At 43.9% G+C, this 14,415-nt stretch overlaps 1 protein-coding gene across 1 annotated transcript in view; it reads left to right on the top strand.

The window, feature by feature from the left end:
* Positions 1-5,197: 5,197 nt before the first annotated feature.
* Positions 5,198-14,415, top strand: part of LOC111951555 (filamin-C-like) — a 56,559-nt gene continuing 47,341 nt past the window's right edge. Inside the window, 3 exon segments of the mRNA XM_070442759.1 lie at positions 5,198-5,282; positions 7,491-7,739; positions 12,261-12,358. Coding sequence (XP_070298860.1) covers positions 5,198-5,282; positions 7,491-7,739; positions 12,261-12,358 — 432 coding nt within the window.

The raw sequence follows: 14,415 nt of genomic DNA, 5'->3' as shown, positions 1-14,415 counted from the left end.
GGAAAAACATTTTGTTTGTGCGAGTAAGATTAGACGAGGCAGTTTTCCAAGATCAATTTCAAAGTAGTGAGTGTAGGGTCCAATGCGAAGGGCGTTATTAAACTGTCTAGTAATTATAAAAAACATTGCAATTTGTCAACACTGCAAGTGTGACAGGGTGACAGTCTTGTTGACAGGTGAGACTACTGAGCCGGGGAGTCTGGGTTAATATCCCTCCAATACAGTAGGACACACATGAATGCACGCGCTGACCATCTCTGACATGTCCCTGTTCAAGCCAAGAGGCTCTCACCATAGACTCCAGTTTGTGTTAGATCCTACACACCCCAGTGCCGGAAATATCAGGCTTGAAATGTTGGACCAGGACCAAACTCTGAAGTGATTAAATCAACATCCTCTCTCTTATCGCATGTGTGATATGTGTGTGTGGTGTGCGAGCGTATGTGTGTTTAGTACTCTCTCTGCCTTTAAACGGGCACAGTTATACCTGAGGGGTCCTCCTTTCTGGCGTGGTGCTGGCAGTAGCACCGCTCTGCAGGGTCGTTAGTGCTGATCTTGCTCTCAGCACCTTGCAGGCTGAATGAAACATGAAACTCACTGAGCTAAAATGGGGACCATCAGCAATGATTAGCAATCTTCTACACTGTCCAAGCTCTCAATAACACTCCCCCAGCCTACCACTTCCACTTCCACTACCTCAAACTCCGCCCAACTACTGAAAACTCCTATCCCCACACCAGAGGAGGCTGGTGGAGGAGCTCTAGAAGGACTTGCTCATTGTAATGGATGGCATGGAATGTCTGGAACAGAGACAAACATTTGATTCCATATGTTTGATGTGTTTGATACCGTTCCATTTATCCATTCCAGCCATTATAATGAGCCTGTTCCTCCTATAGCTTCTCACCCAACCTCCTCTGCCACACACCTCTCCTACAGTCCTTCTACTCTGTCCTCCAATTCAAAACCTCTTTCCTCTTCCCCTATGGTCCCACGCACAAACTCCTCGCATCCCATACCTACAACCCCCCCCCCCCTCCCCCTCACCTCCCCACCACCCCCAACCTTATACCCTGTACTTACATGACTGGACCAACTCACTAGATAGGCTGTTGCATGAACCGTATTACCCGTATACCGCCACACCGTGGTCACGAGTCGTGAAGGCAGTCAAATTCATGTGACCGTTAGTCACGTAATTAGGCTTCTCCAAGCTCTGATGCTGCTGATGTATAGTAGTCTACCAACTTGGTTACTCAGCACTCTTGGTGCCATCTTATTCACTCTGACATCAATGCAATGTAATCGAAAATCTAATCAAACACTTCATGAGAGTCCATGAGCTCATGTTGCCGCACATTTTGCGCGAGACCAGACAGAGTGATGGCCTCTACTAAAAATAGGAATAGAAAGCTGATCCTCCTCTTTTTAGTAGAGGCCTACTATATTTATTTCTCAACTTTCCTAAATTAAGCACATGCTATATTTACAAACAGATTATAGCCTACCTGACTGGCATGAACATAAACCACGGGAAAAAGCGTCCTCCATTTGCTATTTAAGTGCATAAATGACATGTAGTTTTTCCCACTGCCCCTGTTTTCGATACAGGTGCATGATAACGGTCCATTCGAAATAAAACAGATATTCACATATATAATATTTAGTATATTAAAGACACGATTAAATCAAGAATATTCTGATGGTGGACAATATTAGCCTATCATTGTGAATATATATTATCACTTGTGAATGATGCCCACTTAACCTCTAACGAGCCTCTACCCCGGGTCCGGGAGCACCCCCATCCCCCACACACTGATTAGCATAGCTAGCATAGCTTCACAAGTAGATAGTAGCATCTAAATATCATTAAATCACAAGTCCAAGCACCAGATGAAAGATACAGATCTGGTGAATAAAGCCACATTTCAGATTTTAAAATGTTTTACAGGGAAGACAAAATATAGTAAATCTATTAGCTAAACACGTTAGCAAAATACACCACTATTCTAACCCATCAGTTCTTACTCCTTCAGGTGCTATCACCAATTCGGCTCAACTAGATTGATATCCACTAACCAAGAAAAAAACTCTTCAGATGACAGTCTGATAACATATTCATGGTATAGGATAGTTTTTGTTAGAAAAAAGTGCATATTTCAGGTAGAAATCACAGTTTACAATTGCACGACCATCGCAAATCGACTAGAATTACTAATAGAGCAACGTGTATGACCAATTTACTCATCATAAAACATTTCATAAAAATAGACAAAGCATAGCAATGGAAAGACCCAGTTCTTGTGATTTCAGACCATATTTCAGATTTTCTAAGCTTTTTTCAGCGAAAACACAATAAATCGATAAGTTAGCATACCACATGTGCAAACGTTACCAGAGCATCGATTCCAGCCAAAGAGCGCTATAACGTAATCACCGCCAAAATTATATTAATTTTTTCACTAACCTTCTCAGAATTCTTCCGATGACACTCCTGTAACATCATTTTACAATATACATATACAGTTTGTTCGAAAAGTGCATAATTTAGCCATACAAAACCGTGGTTACACAATAAAATACTAGGAAATCAAGCCTCAATATGTCTGACGTCATCTATCAGAGTGATCTAGTTTAATGAAAGCTAATCATATACTTGACAAAAAAATACAGGTTGACAGCAATCGAAAGACAAATTATCTTAATGCAACCGCTGATTACATTTTTAAAATTATCCTTACTTTTCAATACAGGGTGGCCAAGTGAAGCTATACCAAACAAAATGAGCGAAATATGCGTTTAAAATATTTCGACAGAAACACGATTTATCAATAAATATTGCTTACTTTGAGCTGTTCTTCCATCAGATTCTTGGGCAATGTATCCTTTCTATGTTATAAACGCTTTTGGTCGATAGATGTCCTCTGTCCTTCGAAATGTCCACCACCAACGACCGACACCCCAAAACGTGTCCAAAGTTTCAGAGTGCACAACAATAAATTCCTCAAAATCGCACTAAACGGATATAAATTGCTATAAACGGTTCAAATAACTACATTATGATGTTTTTACAACTATAACGACTGAAAACATGACCGGAGAAATATTGCTGGTTAGACAACGATTTGGAACGAGGCAAGTCCGATGGCCTTCAGCTTCAGCGCACGACGAGAAAGGCGTCCTCTATACATTTTGGTCTTTATAATGGCTGTGAATGTCCCATCGATTCCATTGAAAACGTGATGACGTACAGACACCCAGAGGAAGACGTAGGCAGTTGTCGGTTTCTCATAGCATTCACTGTCGCCTTAAAAAACAGACTCCAGATCAGAGGTAAAAATTTCTGAAATCTGAACCCTGTCATGAAAAGTGCTGTAGAAATTGTTCTGTACCACTCAGAGACAAAAATTCCAACTTCTATAGAAACTAGAAGGTGTTTTCTATCCAATAATAACAATAATATGCATATTGTACGATCAAGAATTTAGCACGAGGCAGTTTAATTTGGAGACACAAATATGCTAATGCGGAACAGCACCCCCTATAGTTCCAAGAAGTTAAGAAACAAAGCCTTTTTTTGCAACTTTTTTTAATCATAGTTGCACATCTCATGTAGCCTAGCCCGTAGGCCTATATGTTTTAATAAGGTTTGTATAACAACTAAATAACTTGGCCAAATAACTTAAAATTAAGCACATTAATCCGCTTTACAAGGGGTGTAGAGCTTAACTGGCATACATAAGCAGTTTCAAGTTTGGGGAAGATAATTTCCACCATAGAAATGCACCTTCATAATAAAACCATTACCTGCATAATTGCATTTGCGGTCACTTTTGATAATGGTGTTTTCCGCTCATGGAACATTCGCTCTTATAGCCTACTACCATGTGCGCATTGCTGGGCTTATAATGTGAAGAAATAACCGAATAGTTTAGCAACATTCTGATCTGTTGCGTCAGCCACATGGCATAAAAAGGTTTTCGGGATGCTAGTGGTTGTATTAATTTGGGATCTATAGCATCCCACAACTTTCCCAGACTATGTTTGGAGTATTTATTTATCGCAAAGAATAGAATAGGTCTACCTTTGTACTATGGGAGATAGTAGATTGACATAGGCTAGTGCTTTTGCTGTTCTTTAAGCCTACTCATATTATTGGCTGATGAAAAGTTAATGTGGATAGTTCTTCCAATATCTTCAATATGCACCTCGGAATTGGATAAGAATGCACAGTCGCGTCCCCGATGTATCTGTCTTCACTTGTAGCCTGTGAGAAAGACCCGATCACGTGATGGAGAGCACAGCACTCAGGGAGAAGCGCACAGCAGCTACTGGCCGCAAAAGGCATGGATTTCTTTTAGGGTGCATTACGGCCACACAAAGGGGATGCCGCTGTGAAATTCTAGGCATTATCAAGTGCGTGTCAAATTGTGAATGAGTGACTGATGTAGTGTGTACAGCCTGCGCAAAAAAACAAAGCAGAGCTCATGCCTTTCAAGCGACTTTAAAAAAAATCATCATTAGAGTCTCATCATGCATTACAATGTATTAAAAATCAAGACATATAGTTCAACATTTGTCGCACAACTAAAGTTACATTAATAACTCCAAATGAAGCATATAGGAGTACCTACTTCTTTGTTAACCGCTCAACACAGAATAGCAGCATGTGTTCACTCCCTCAAATCGTTTGGAGAAAATATCCTTTCTATTTTACTCAGCTTTGTTCAATTCTATTCTTCATACTATCAATTAATGCCACGGAATTCTAAGCAAATCTTGTCTGCTAAATTAACTAGTGTATCCCACAGCCATTTAGAATAGCCAGATCAGGACATAAGGACAATGCTATTCTTCTGAATTAGATTTCTTCTTTAAATAGATTCTTCTGAAATTGATGACATTTTCTTCATATCATGCTTCTTTAGACCTGTCTAAAATAAATCATGGATTTATTGTGCAGGTGTAGGATATAATACATGGATTTATTAGACTTTTTAAAATGTAGATGTTCCAAAGGTCAGCATCAGAGTCTTGTAGGCTGTGTGTGGGAGCCTGGAGATGCTAAATGTGTTTATGTTAATTAACGGTCAATTACCGTGAGACCGACAGTTATTTGCTTGACAATCACCGGCTGACGAAATGTCGTGACCGCCACAGCCCTAGTCACAGAGCATTCACAAACACACCCGGGATGCTGAGCCCCACACAGAGCCTCCATGGCTCCATTCCCAGAAAGTCCAATCCCCCAAACCTCAGACGGAAGAAACCAGATACCCGTAACATGGTGAACAGGGAAAACATGAGGTTTTCAGAGATTCTTTCTTTCATAGTTAATATTAAGATCCATAGCAGGGTGTATGCTGAAAACATCCTGACCTGGATTCTATGTAGGAGTGAAAGGGGGGAAAATAATGAAAGGAAAGGAAGAGAGGGAAGAGAAGAAGAAGGAAATGGCTCTGTCAGTGTGCTTGTCTGCTGTGTGGAGTCATGTTGAGGAGTTTGGCCGGAGATTTGAGCAGTTGTGTGGTCTGGAGACCACATATTGAGTGTCTCGGTCTTGACTCGGTCTCTGACAATTATCAGCTTCCACTCATTCGGCGCATAAAACCGCTCAAACAATTAGACAGCTATATTGGGCCGTAGGGGACCTCTGTCATTTTTTAAATTCCATGTATGTGTGTTCGGTGTGTGTGTTTGACTCTGTATTTATGTGTGTCTGTGTTTCATTTAAACTGACCTCATTTCATTTACCGCGGGTTAAATGGCATCCAGTTTCAGTACACTCTTAGAAAAAAGGCTTCCAAAAGGGTTCTTTGTTTGTCCCCATAGGAGAACCTACATGGAACCCAAAAGGGTTCTACATGGAACCCAAAAGGGTTCTACCTGGAACCGAAAGGGTTCTATTTGGAACCAAAAAAGATTCTTAAAAGGATTCTCCTATGGGGACAGCCGAATAACCATTTTAGGTTCTCGATAGAAGAGTGTAGTACTGACACACAGCTCTGTCCACTGTCTAGCTTGGTTAATACTTTACAGCTACATGTTAGATGTAGCCTAGTGCTGTTAGGCTGTACTAGCAGTAAACACTTTTAGACAACACAGAGATTAATGTAGACCTGAATATTGTCATGAGAGATGGGAAAATCCTTAGAGGAGTCTGGCCCAGCTGAATGTGTACAGTCAGTCAGGAAACAGACACACAAACACATGATGTACACCCCAAACTCCCACTGCTCCAGATCCTGCAGTAACGCATACACAAGCCAAGGGAAAGGGGGATACCTAGTCAGTTGTACAACTGAATGCCTTCAACTGAAATGTGTCTTCCGCATTTAACCCAACCCCTCTGAATCAGAAAGGTGCGGAGGGCTGCCTAATTCTGACATCCACATCTTCGGTGCCCGGGGAACAGTGGGTTAACTGCCTTGCTAAGGGGCAGAACGACAGATTTTTACCTTTCGGTTACTGGCCCAACGCTCTAACCACTAGGCTACCTGCCGCCCCAAGGAGTGTGTGTGTGTGTGTTCGCTTGTATGTGTGTGTGTGAGGGATCATCCAACTAGACAAGACAAATGGATCGCAGCAGGAAGCGGAGAGTAAACATCAGTATGATGAAGACGATGACTAAGGAGTCCTAGAGTGATACCATTGCCTAATCCCCCCCACCATCTCCCCCTGCCGCCTTATGTGTGATCTCCCTGGTAAAGTGATCACCGTGGCAGTAGGGCCGGGGCAGCCAGATTCTCATAAAAGCAGAGTAAACACAGATGTTGATGTTGTTGTGCCAGGCAGCTGAAGGCCGAGGGCAGACACCAGAACTCTGTGATTATGATTCTACAACACACTGTTTCTCTTTAGAACAGAACGATCAGATGGCGCTAGTGCAGTAGTGTTTGTGTGTGTGTGTGTGTGCGTGTGCGTGTGTGTGTGTGTGTGTGTATGGTAGAGGCCCCACACAAGGGGTTAGGGCTTGTAACTGTATATGGCAGAGGGCGTAGCCCTTTCCTCCAATCAAATTACCTAGTGGCCTCACGGGTGGAATGTTGTTAATATTTTAATAAGCCACTGAAAATCCGGTGTTTCTATGTCAAGCGGTTTCGATATATTTCAGTGGTCTGTGACGTATATGAAGTGTAATATTGGAATGCAAACTCAAAATGGAATACATTTCAACTCCATATCATACATGGTACAGGTGCATTCTTCAATTTAAGCCCATAACCATGTGTGATGTGTATACTTTTGTCTCAAAGTAGATTTGTTTAAAACTACCAAGAAACGCTCTGTGTGACCCTGATTTAGCCCACTGCAGAAAAGGGTTAAACTCAAGTTACCTGGGGAGCCAATTTACAGCGGCCAGTATCGCTTTCATGGGAGTATTGCTTTCTTGCACAATACCATAGTCTATTACTATGTTCTTTATTCAGTATCAGTACCTTAGTAAATGACATGACCTTAACCCTCCCCTCTCTCCCCCTTTACAGACAGCAAGGCCATCGTGGATGGGAACCTGAAGCTTATCCTGGGTCTGATCTGGACTCTGATCCTGCACTACTCCATCTCAATGCCCATGTGGGAGGACGAGGACGAYGAGGACGCCAAGAAGCTGACCCCCAAGCAGAGGCTGCTGGGATGGATCCAGAACAAGGTGCCCCAGCTGCCCATCAACAACTTTCACCGTGACTGGAGGGACGGCAAGGCCCTGGGAGCCCTGGTTGACAACTGTGCCCCAGGTAAGAGCTGATCCAGGATCTGTGACTCATTATGTTAGACTCTGCTGGCTTGGAGCTGATTCAGAAACAGTTTAGTGTGTTAATTTGACTGGAAGGATGTCAAGGCCCTGGGTGCACTGATTGACAACTGTGCCCCAGGTAAGGCTTTGAGGAGCAGTTTGAGTGCAGATTGTCAATCTGTAAGAGCTGCAAGAGCTTTGTAAGAGCTGATTCAAGATCTGAACATTCATTTGTTGACAGTAGTCTTCCAGGTTGTAACGAATTTGAGAGCTGTTTGAGGGTTGATTAATCGTCCATACTATTCACAGTACCCTAAACACTAACCTCAGCCATAATTCCAAGTATGTGTCGCAGAGGAGTTCCAGAGAAACTCCAGTCTTGTTGAAACACTAAGCCTAATGAGTCCAGGTCAGGGGTAGGGGTCATGTACGTTCAGGCCTGACTAACTGGGGGCCTTGGTTGAAGACAATGAGAATGTTTATTTTTGGTGAGTGTATGCATGGCATGGCATGTTCTGTGGGGTGGGGATAGAGGTTATGGTGCAGGGGCTACCAAAGAGCACGACATCAATGAGGAGATCCTATTCAAGGTGGGGATGTGGGCACAACGTATGAATGGATGGGGCCAAAAAGAATACAAGCTGCATTTAATAAGCAATATTCTTGAACTGCACAATTTCACATCAGAGAAGGAGAGACCTAGGGGAACCAGAATGGGACGTGTGTCTTCCGTATGCTGTCCCCTACCACCCCTAACTCTTAATCAGAACCAGCCGTATCGTCATTATAAAACTATCTGATGAGAGAAGAATGAGGGAAAGAGAGAGGAGGAGGAGGATGAGGAGTGGAGGGGGGTAACCAAAAAACACAGACATTTAGAATCCCCAAACCACAGAGAGATAGTACATAGCCGGTAATTACAGATCATGGTCATCAGGGCCTAGCCAGGGGTACTTGCCCGACAACTGCCCTAGATAGAGTGATCCCCCTGGGGAAGGTTTCATAACTCTAGGCTCTCTCGGTGAAGGCCTCTACTAATTTGGACTAGGCTCCTGGCAGCCAGTAGGGCTTTCTAAGACATGGTTCCAAGGGGAACTCAGACTGACCTCGGGTCAGGAGACACGTCTTGTTCAACAGAGCCTCTAATCCTGTGTTTGTACAAATGGTGTGAGACCAGATGAGTGGAATGGTATTAATAGGTTCACGGAGTTAGTTACTCCAGAGAAATGAAGCAAAGAACTGAGGTGCGCTGTCTTTTTGTTTACTGAGTGTCTGTATGTGTGTATAGGTGTTTGTCTTTTGTAGGTGTGTGAGTGTGCGAGTGCATGTGAGAGAGAGTCTATGTGTGAATGTGTGCTTTATTTGTTTTCATGTGCTTGGATGCTCCCGAGTGTGTGTTTATGCGTGTTTGTGTGCATGACAAAGTGTGTTTGCTCAGGCAGGAAGTTGAGAAGTGTGTTGGAGAGGGGCTAAGGTGGGGAACAATAAACAAACAACGACTCCATTCTCCCCCATGCTGAGCCTGTCTAATTCACTTACCCAGAGCAGCGGGGTCACAGAGCGGGTGTGTGGGTGTGCGTTTGTGCTTTACATGTGCATTTATGGTGTACGTGCCTAATCATGTGTGTGTGTGTGTTTGTGTGTGTGTTTACATTTCTGCTTTTCAGGGTGAGTGTGTGTTTATGGTCTAGGTGTCTGTATTAGTAGTGGTTACACTGCGGTTACACAAATCTCTGACACTGAGCAGGACTAACTAGCAGGTTTTATGCTTTGACCATACAGGGCTCTGTTTCTCTCTGCTCTCACTGAAACATTCGTACTGATAGATCCAGAACAAACTATAGTCTCACAGTATACGTAGCGTTAGGGCAAAGTTCAATTCTCTCACATTCTCTCGCAGTGATACCTCTGCCTATATGCAGACTACGAGCTGCCACTAGGCCCGTGCTCAGGGGCCCTGACCTCCATTGGGACCCCATTGATATTGTTAGCCACTCGTAATTCATGGCAAAATGTGTAGAACTGCAGGGAATTAGCTTTGAAAATGCAACATTTTCTCTCCATCCCTGGCAAAACCAAGTCTCGCGAGGGGCCCCCCCAACCAAATCTCGCTTAGGGCGCCCAAAACGCGGCCCTCTTCTCTTGTCAGCACAAAATGTAACATTCAGGACCGTTCACCCATTAGCAAGAAATGTGAAACATACAGTAGAGCATAAAAACAACATTGCACTTTTCTTTTCCATTGCCTTTGCTGATAACTTCTTCAATGAGGGAAAATGTACTTACAACGATTGCGATATGGTTGTCTCACCTAGCTATCTGAAGATGGATGCACCAACTGTAAGTCACTCTGGATAAGAGTGTCTGCTAAATGACTCAAATGTCAACGTAAAATATAATAACTGTTTTGTGTGAAACTCAAACTGCTCTCAGACCTGCTAGCCTCTACAGCGTAGCTGATTGGTTCTGACACCTCGAGTTCCCTGATTCAGCCAAACCCCTTCCCAGCAAGGCCTGGAGATGGGTGTGCTGCAGGCTGCAGTGTGGAGGCAGTGGGTTCTGGCTGTTGTACAGCATGGAGAGCGTCAGAGTAGAGAACGCAGCGAGGAACTCAATAACTGAAAACACATGTAGCGTTCCGCATTTCCTGCCAAACACATTATTGTGTGTGTGTGTGTGTGTGTGTGTGTGTGTGTGTGTGTGTGTGGTGTGTACTCATGTATGTGTGTTAAGGAGCAACAGGAACAGGGCAGAGGCCTCTCTGTTAGAAGTAGGGGCGGACAGTAAAACAGTGAAAGTTAAGCGTATTGTCCGTAAATGAAGGAAGGTTTGCTTGTGGCTTGAGTCCATGCCTTGTCCTACAGTATATTTTCACTAGAATACAAAATAAGCCAGGATTAAGCAACAGGGAACAGAGAGGGTTTGGACACACACACGCACGCACGCACGCACGCACGCAGCCGCACGCACGCACGCACGCACGCACGCACGCACGCACGCACGCACACACACACACACCACACACACACACACACACAACACACACACACACACACACACACACACACACACACACACACACACACACACACACACACACACAATTCAACAGCATCCTATCCTGAGGTTGTTCCCCTCTCCTCAGAGTGAAATGTTGCTCATCAGATTTTTACCCACCACACCCCTCTATCCAACCCCTCTGAATGGCCCTCTCTCACCCTCACACTACCTGGTCACAGACCCCCCAGGGCCAGTAAATCACACCTCAATCACATTAAACCGGTATGAGTTGGTTTGAAAGGTACTAGTTTATACTACTGGCCAGCTGTAGAGGGCTCATTAAACATAATGACCCATCTTGAGTATCACTGTTTGTGCGTGTGTATTGAGTGTATGCTGCTGTGTGTGTTTATGGAAAACAAACAAATGTGAGGGTCAGGTACAGCTCTTTGGCAGTGTGGGAGAATGCTTTGGGGTTTTATGTTCCTCTCCGGTTAGTTTTTCAAAACCGCAAAGAGACCCCTCACACACTCACTCTCTGCCATGTATTTGTTTAGTGTCCTTTTGCCTCACACCTCTGTTTTCATACGAATCCTGGCAGTAGTGGGGTTTGGTCAAGGAAGCCACCCTGAGCTGAGAACATTCTAGATGGAACTGCAATAGAGACAGCCATGACAGCTAATGAGACTTATGGAAAATGTATTGTCATATACTGAGGTGGGCGAAACAACAGTAAAAAACAACAAACCACTCTGTCACATTGAGTAGTGCTGAGCCCTCTTTCCCGTTCCACAGTCTGTGGATACAGCCTGGTCTCATACAGTAGACGTAACATAGTACATGTAAATCCGGGACACTCAAATTAGTATTGTACTGTATGTTACGTTTGGTATGGCTACATAAGACAGAAGGTTACTTAAGGGTTAGGGGAAGGGTTAGCTAAAAGGGTTAAGGGTTAGGGGAAGGGTTAGCCAACATGCTAAGTAGTTGCAAAGTAGCTAAAAAGTAGTAAGAAGCTGAAAAGTTGCTAAAATGCTGAAGTTGTCCGTGATGAGATTTGAACACGCAACCTTTGTGTTGCTAGACATTCGCATTGTATGCCCACCCATCCACCAAGATCAAGCAGCCTCCTTTCTTTTTTGTCTTAAAACCCTTTTAGCTAACCCTTCCCTTAACCATAACCTTAATCCTAACACCTAAACTAAACCTAAACCCTGATAATCCTATAAACTGCATTGTTTTTGTGTGTGTATGTGTGTGTGTCAGCTTTATTCAAAGTGACCCACGGTCGGACATCAGGAAAAAAGTAACTCACCTCTCTCTAAGCATTGACCAGCTCACTCTTGCTTGTCTCTACGTGTCTCTACTGTAGAGGCAAAGTATTGCGGGTAAACATGGTTTGGCAGTTGTTGTCATGGTTATAGTGAATCGTAGTGGATGTAGCTATATTGATTCTCTGTGTACTGTTGTCCCATGACTAAATGCTCCCTCTCTCCCCTCTCCCTCCCTCCCTGTCATGTAGGCCTGTGTCCTGACTGGGAGACGTGGGATCCTAGCCAGCCTGTGGAGAATGCCAGGGAGGCCATGCAGCAGGCTGACGACTGGCTCGGTGTGCCCCAGGTAACATCACCACACCACCTACACTCACCTTCCCTCCTGGTCTCACCTGGTTTAGTTCACATAACCTGAACTCATTCGTACTAGTTCAACTCATCTAGTTAAACTCATATCCACATACTTGGTATAGACTCAGTTACTCTGAGGCAACTGGCTTCAGTGTTAAACAGCAGGGCAATCTGTGATAACACTTTACGGCTTAAAGATTGGTAAAATGTATTATGACGTATTTATAAATGCACTGTAAGACTTGTCATAAGCCTGTATGATCAATCTGTTCTTTGAGTGAGTGAGTTGGAGTTGGTGGGTGTGTCCCAGGTGACAGTCCGTAGCCACATAGGCCAATGTGGATAAGTGTATGTGGGATTGTGTTTGGCTAATTTCTTCAGTATGTGGTTGTGGAGGTACATTGGCATGCTGCTGTACTGGGCTGGGTCTTGGAGAGAGGAGAGGCCAGGCTGGCATCAGGTTAGGCTGGATTCTGTAGAGGCGAGGGTGGGTTAGCCAATGCCACCACCAGGACCACTGGAGCGTGTTCATATTAACCACAAACTGTTTCCCCAGTCACACACTAGTCTATAGCGCTTCTAGATTCCAAGATGGAAAACATGAACAGAAACTCTATTCCCTGTGTGTGTGTGTATCTGTGTGTGTGTGCGTGTGTGTGCGTGCGTGTGTGTGGGTGTGTGTGTATGTGTTTAGTGGTTTTTGCCCACTTGTCCAGGGGCAACCTGTGTTTTATCGTGTCAATAAGCACTTCCTTCAGTGTATTAATTGGCCCAAACATTAGTTACCTATAGCAGAGACAACCTTCTGCTCNGGGCAACCTGTGTTTTATCGTGTCAATAAGCACTTCCTTCAGTGTATTAATTGGCCCAAACATTAGTTACCTATAGCAGAGACAACCTTCTGCTCATCAGTCAATGATTTTAACGCAGACCAAGGAACCTGCAACTCTCCATAGAGAAATGAGGGGAGAGAGAAAGCAGATATATGGCGACATGAATATTAGGGATTAGAATGTTTGGTGAGACCATGACGGGCCTTGCTATTTTCTCAGGCTGTTCTTAATAAGTAAATGCATGTATATAGTGGAGGAAGTGTGTGTGTACGTGTGTATGTGTGTGTATGTTTCATTTGAGCTTATATGGGAGGGTCCAGGCCATCCCTGTATGGCAGAATGGGGGCAATCCCAGCATGCTTAGAGCCCGGGTCACATGGTGGGAGTAACAAGGTCGTGGGATGTGTTTACATCTTGAACAACTGCACCAGGGTCAGCTCTTGTTACCCCTGTCTAACCTTAAACATTGTGATCCCCAAAACACACCACTGACCCTGTATCAGTCGAGGAACACACAGAGAGTAGCATAGTGGTTAACCCAGTGTGTGGCCATGCTAAATAATGTCTGGTCTATTTTCAGGCTCACGCCCTACAGCCAAGGGTTAAATATAGCTAGAACACCCTCTGACACCTCTGAGAGAGAGAGAGAGAGAGAGAGAGTGTGTGTGAGAGAGAGAGAGAGAGACTATTAGAAAGGGAGATAATTGGCCATTTTTACACAATGGGATGTGGGATGACATTCTCAGTCTGGAAACAGAGAACATATTGACAGACCCTTTAACAAGGTTGGGAAAGTCCTGAAGTAATTTTAACTGGCTTCATTTGGCCAAACTCATTATTTCTTCTGACCATGGGGCATGGTTTAAGAGCTCTTGAAAATGTCAGTATGATTTCAGCATTATACATTGGGAGTAGAATACCTATAGTAAGAGTGTATGTATGTATGTATGTATGTATGTATGTATGTATGTATGTATGTATGTATGTATGTATGTATGTATGTATGTATGTATGAGGCGAAGAGGAGAAAAGAGAGAGCAGAGGGAGAGGGGCGGAGGAGAAAGCAGAAGGGAGAAGGGGAAGGAGAGGGAGAAAGGAGAAAGGAGAAGCAGAGGGAAGAGGAAAAAAAGAAGCAGAGGGAGAAGGGAAGAGAGAGCAGCGGACCAAGAGAGCAAGTGAGAGAAGAGATTGGAAGTATATTAGAAAAGAAAGAGAGGGG

The sequence above is a fragment of the Salvelinus sp. IW2-2015 genome, unplaced genomic scaffold (assembly GCF_002910315.2).
Source record: "Salvelinus sp. IW2-2015 unplaced genomic scaffold, ASM291031v2 Un_scaffold16589, whole genome shotgun sequence".
Taxonomy (NCBI): Eukaryota; Metazoa; Chordata; class Actinopteri; order Salmoniformes; family Salmonidae; genus Salvelinus; species Salvelinus sp. IW2-2015.
This window is presented reverse-complemented; position numbering and strand designations above follow the sequence as displayed.